Source organism: Mastomys coucha, unplaced genomic scaffold (assembly GCF_008632895.1).
Source record: "Mastomys coucha isolate ucsf_1 unplaced genomic scaffold, UCSF_Mcou_1 pScaffold14, whole genome shotgun sequence".
Lineage (NCBI taxonomy): Eukaryota > Metazoa > Chordata > Mammalia > Rodentia > Muridae > Mastomys > Mastomys coucha.
In genome coordinates this window covers 90,147,806-90,153,943 of record NW_022196896.1, presented here as the reverse complement: position 1 = coordinate 90,153,943, position 6,138 = coordinate 90,147,806, and the positions used below count along the sequence as shown (strand labels likewise).

Below are 6,138 nucleotides of genomic sequence, written 5' to 3'. Positions count from 1 at the left end.
AATTCCTCTATTTCTGCTCACTCACCTATTCTTTCTCTTTTTACCCAAAACAATTCTGAGTCTGTGTTCCTAGGGTTGTGTTCTCCAAAGCAGAGAGTTGGGGTAGAGAAAGCCAAGGAAATGCTGAGAATAAAGCAGCCACACCATTCATTCTGGGAAAAGGACATTGTAAGAGAAAGGGAGAGTCAGGGCAGAGAAAAATTCTGGTAAGAAAATAAGAGTGGGCCAGAGGAAGGATGCAGGGAGCTGCTGTCTGCCATCAGTGAAATGCAGAGCATTTCTGGGGCCAGTGGACAGTGATTCGCCAACTACACTCATGCATGAAAGTCGTCTGGCAAAGAAATGAATTGTTCCTAATCATCGTAACTCACATGTGCCCCTCTGCTTCTCTGAATGAAACTCCATGCCAGCTGGCCTGAGACGGTTCTTATTGCTATTTGTGTCACATGAATCAGCCGCAAGCCACATTTTTTTTTAATCCAAATTATTCCTTGATTTTGTGTGTGTATATGTGTGAGGAGTTGTTTGTTTGTTTGTTTTATTGGGTTTTTTCATTTCTGAAGCTCATCCAAAACATAGTGATTCTCTTCCTTCAGATAGATTTGCTTTTTTTTCTGAGAAGATGAAATAGACATTCCACAGATGTCTTTTTGTTGTTTTGTTTAATGTCTGTTTTATTTTGTTTTTTTTGTTGTTTTGTTTTTTAGGGAGAGTTGTGTGTTTGTTTGCTTGTTTTTGTCCTAATTTTTGAGATAGGGTCTCACTGTGTGGCTCTGGTTGGCTTGGGACTTGCTTTGTAAACCAAGCTGGCCTCAAACTCACAGAGATCCCCTTGCCCTTGCCTCACATCAGGCCAAACACCCTTAGATTTACTTCATCTCGGGGCAGAATTCCTGAGTAGACTTTTCTCCTGAATTATATTGCGTGACCATATAGAGTTGTTATCTGCAACCATCTTTTCTACTTAAAGGTGCTTCCTAGTAAAAAATGATAAAACTTCCTTTCCAGTGGAACATGATAAATTTCTAAAGCCCTCCAGCCTGCTCAGCAGCTCTCGCGCTGGGCTGTAAGGACATATCCACAAGCAGATGGACAGATGCTCCAGTTAAAGGCTGTGTCATAGAAGAAGAGACCGCTGGAGACGGAGTACAGATGCTGAGATGCAGAGAGTTCAAATATAAATAGTTCCAGCACGTAAGACAATAAAAGTCTGATACACACACACACAATTGTTCACATTGCTATAGCTTTTCCGTAGGAACCCAAAAACGCTGCCAAGATTCAATAAGGTTGACACATAGTACAATTTTTTCCTACTTCCTATCAAAGTTATGCTTACAGTTTGCCACTTAAGACTGCAAAGGACACAGAAGAGTTGGCTGGTCCCTATGGACGAAACCAATGATTTAACAATCTTTTCATTTTAGGATTACTTTCCCATAGTTCCTGATCCAAGTCTCTCCCTGTGGCTACAGGGCTCAAACAAGAAAAGCAATCATCAACAAGAGACCCTCTGACTTTTGAATACAGATCATATAATATCTCTATTTCTGAGCCAAAAGGAATGGCATTCCCATGAAACGATATTGAGGTGGAATATTGAAAGATGCTAACCTTCCCAGGAAGACCTTTCTGTTGGTCAACGACACCTTTCCATTGAAGAGCTACAATGTCTCTGGTGATCCATCTGGCTTCCCTACAGTTCTCTCAAAGAGAAAAGAAATCTATAGTGACTATCACAGAAACTGGGGATTGGGTCTAGTTCTGGGCTTCATAACTAATACCTGGATTTCTGCGAATTTCTCTAGCAGAGGAAAAAGTGCCAGGGATTATAAGTGAGGGTAAAGTAAAGCTGACTGGAGATCTAAATTGATTAATGACTTAAAAAAAAAGCCAAGAACCTTTTCTCAGCAGAGGGGCTTTGTGAGGATGATACAAGTGCTTAAGCATGCAGAGGACTAGCTCAGAGGAATTGGTCTCCGCCATCTTCTTCTTCCTGCAGGGATTCAGGAGATGTAGCTAGCTCAAGCTCTCTTTATATAGTCCCAAAATGAGTTTATTATGTCATCACAAGAGTCCAGTGAGACAATGGCTTTAAAATCCCTTTGTAAATTTTAATAATCCAAGAAAAATTTAGTTACTTGTACATATTTCAAAATGATCATATAGTATAAATTTTGTAACATGAAAGGATCTACCCTATCACTTGCACACAATGAGGAACTTCTTTTTTAAAAAATCAAAAGTTTTTTTTTTAAATAATAACAAGCATTGGTAAGACTATGGAGATGTATAAGCTTATGTACTCTAGATAGATGTTCTAAATTGCACAACCAAAATGGAAAGCAGCAGATCAAATAAAAAAAATCAAAAGTGGAATTACCACATAGACCAGAAACTAAACTCCTAGATATGTACAAAGGAAGTGAAATGGAGTCTTGGAGAGATGTCTGCATGGACATACTCTTAGCTGCATTATTAATAATTCATGAATGGTAGAATAAACCCAAATGTCCAATGATGGGTAGAGAAACAAAACACAATTTATACATACACTGGAATATTAATTGCTCTTTAAAAGGAAAGAAATCCTGATCTGGGGAGACAGTTTGGCCATTAAAGGCTAAGACTCACAACCAAAGGACAAGAGAGGAAACTGTGACAACCTCCAAGAGACGCACAGAGGATATTATGCATCCTTGAGTAAGCCAGTTGTAATCCATTGATATGAGGTAACTAGACAGCCCATAGGTACCAAGAGAAAACTGGGGTTTGCCACAGCTGAGCATAGAGGAAAATGGGGACGGGTCATGTGATGGGTGCCAGGTGTGCTCAGTGAGTCAGTTCTGGGGATTGGTTTACAACACTGAGTATTCTGAACTACACACCTAAAGATGGTTGCTATTGTTCGTTTATTCTAAGTGTTTTTTGCCACAATTAAAATGGAAAAGACTCAGTTAAAAAAGTTAATGACAATAAATATTACAACAATTCTGCCTTTGCCCTCTATTTGATTCGTGACTATTATGTGAGGATTCATAAAAGGGCAAAGAACCCAGCTCTTTCCAGCAAGTCTGCCCACTAGAGCTTGGGCAAGCACAAGCTTTAGAGAAAGACCTGGAAAAAACAAAGCACAGGCTCCCTGCCCTAGCTTGCACTTCCCTGGCACTTCCTCTCACAAATATTCCTGGGCAAACGCTGCAAGAAGTCTAGAAGAAAACAGCATTGTGCTTAGAAGAGAGAGCAGAAATTATTTAGCTGTGTTATTTTAGATGTGCCATATTCCGCTAACAGCTGGCAAGTTTTTAAGCATGGTTCAAAAGCTGTAATAGCTGAACGGAGCTTCGAGAGAACGTGCAGAAAGGAGAGCACATTCCTGCAGATTATTAACATAATCATCTCATTTATATTAGAGCCGAACACCTAAGATGTCTCCCAACTTGACACTTCATGAAACAGGTAGTTAATTAACGTAGGTAAAGCAGCATTTAACCCAGAGCCTTCCTGGCAGGCATCTGGCAAGGTACAGAAAGCAAGAAAAAGGAAATAAGGATCGGGGACGTGGGGAGGGGGAGGGAGAATAGAGCCAGAGTCTCTTGGAAATGACAATTAACGATGGCAGGCAAGTGACCCTGTGAAGGTTCGTCCAGAGGACTTGGCACTGTGGCGTCACTAGATGCTCGTAGTTACTTGGCTTATTTTTGGTGTAGCCATAAGGTGTGAGAATGAGCTGCCCATAAGAGCGCATGGTCAGGAAGCACAGGATGCCTTTTGTTTCCCTTTTTTTTTTTCCTTTGCTTTCTATAAGGCTTGAGAAGAGTTAGTCTTTGGTTCCGACATTGGTTCTATTCCACAGAATGTTACATCTTGGCAGTTTATGGATGTGCCGATACCTGGAAAATACAGGAGGTCTCAGAAAAAACTTTTATGATCTCAGTTTACAAATGAGCCAGGGTGAGTAACAAACCTTGGTACTCACGGTACTCAGACATGACCTTGGCTGTCAAGTCAGACCTGTAAGTTAATCAACTGCATGGCCAGCCAAGGACAAGCCTGAGTCCCATCAGAGCTATTTTGAAAGGACTCAGATAGTCTGCCCATGTTAGTAATAACAAAGTCCCCTATATGCCAGCTCAGTGCCCCTCCTATGTGACATCACATTTAACACACGTAATGGACTTTGGATAAGGTGGGATTATGTGGCCAATGTTCAAAATAAAGTGAAAGGAGGGGGAAAGGAAACAAAAAGATTAAGCATTTTTTCCTAAGACCACCAAGCTATGAAAACTGCATCTTACCCTTTGCCTTATGGTGAGTGACAGTGTTCTTCCTCACCCCTAATTCTTCATTTGCTTCCAGTGCTTCGAGCATATCAAGATGTGGAAACACAGAAATGCCCGAATGAGAAGAAAATGGTTACTCTGCTTGCTGTCTGCCTCCTGCTGTAAAAAATATCCAAAGACGGCATTCTGGCTTTAATCTTCTTGATGGTGAGCTATATATTTTAAAACAAAGTGATGGCTTAAAACATATTCTGACTACTTGTGCTGGCTAGCTTTATGTCAACTTGACACACGCTAAAGTCATCTGAGAGAAGAGAACCTCAATTACGGAAATGCCTCCATAAGATCAGGCTGTAGGCAAGCCTTAGAGCATTTTCTTAATTAGTGACTGGGGGCGGAGGGCCCAACCCATTGTGAGTGTTACTATCCCTCTGCTCTGGTCCTGGGTTCTATATGAAAGCAGGCTGAGAGGCTGGAGAGATGGCTCAGTGGTCCTGAGTTCAATTCCCAGCAACCACATGGTGTGGCTCACAACCATCTGTAATGGGATCTGATGCCCTCTTCTGGTGTGCCCAAAGATAGCTACAGTGTATTCATATACATTAAATAAATAAATCTTTTTAAGAAAGAAAGGAAGAGAGAAAGAAACAAGGAAAGAAAGAAAGAAAAGGAGAGAGAAAGAAAGAAAGAAAGGTAGAAAGAGAGAAAGCAGGCTGAGCAAGCCATGAGGAGCAAGGCAGTAAGCAGCACTCCTCCATGGCTTCTGCATCAGCTCCTCCTAGCCCATTTTGAGTTCCTGTCTACTTCCTTCCATGATGAAGACTAATGTGGAAGTGTAAGCCAAATAAACCTTCTCTCCCCAACTTGATTTTTGGCCATGCTGTATCGCCAGACTGTTCCGACCAGCCAGCTTCCAATAACGACACAGCGGCTTCGTCTTATTTACGAATGCTTAGATCCTACAGCTTAGGCTTGCTCCCTAGCAGCTCGTATAACCTAATAAGCCATCTATACTAATCCATCCTTGCCATATGGCCCATTATCTCTAATTCAGACCCCATACATCTAACTTCCTCCATGTCTAACTGATGAACCACCCAGGCCTGATTCTTTCCCAGAGTTCCTATCTCTGCTCCGATGCTCTGCTTTTCCTTTCCTGCCCAGTTACAGGCCGTCATATCTTTATGGAATCAATCAGAAGGTGATGGGAAATAATGTTATAAAACACCGAGGCAGGGGCTGCTTCATAAAAATTACAGTACAAAGGTCTGGCCTGTACTCAACTCTCTGCCAGTACAGAAATCAACCTTTGACTAGTACAAAGATGATAACCTTTACATGGTGTGCAAAAACATTATCCAATAGTGTTGTTTCATCACAGCAATAGGAACCCTAACTAAGACACTAGCTAGGTCTACTATGTCCTTACTTAGCCAGTCTCATTTGAAAAGAGTTCTGCACTTGAGTACTGTATAGATGATACCATCTCTTTAAAGGAAATTAAAGCAATCAGAATGCCCAAGAAGCTGTATAGATTTTTCAAAAATGGTGATGGTTTGTAAGCCACCCTGCTTCTCAGCCCTTTTTTGCTGCTGCTGCTGTTGTTGCTGCTGTTGTTGCTGCTGCTGTTGTTGTTGCTGCTGTTGTTGTTGCTGCTGTTGTTGTTGCTGCTGCTGTTGTTGCTGCTGTTGTTGCTGTTGCTGCTGTTGTTGCTGCTGCTGTTGTTGCTGCTGTTGTTTCTGTTGTTGCTGTTGTTGTTGCTGCTGCTGTTGTTGTTGCTGTTGCTGCTGTTGTTGCTGCTGTTGTTGTTGTTGCTGCTGCTGTTGTTGCTGCTGTTGTTGTTGTTGCTGCTGCT

At 41.6% G+C, this 6,138-nt stretch overlaps 1 protein-coding gene across 1 annotated transcript in view; it reads right to left on the bottom strand.

Moving 5' to 3' along the window:
• Cpo (carboxypeptidase O) overlaps positions 1–6,138 on the bottom strand; it is a 20,276-nt gene that overhangs the window by 3,570 nt on the left and 10,568 nt on the right. Inside the window, 3 exon segments of the mRNA XM_031368988.1 lie at positions 3,674–3,816; positions 3,819–3,893; positions 3,968–4,014. Coding sequence (XP_031224848.1) covers positions 3,674–3,816; positions 3,819–3,893; positions 3,968–4,014 — 265 coding nt within the window.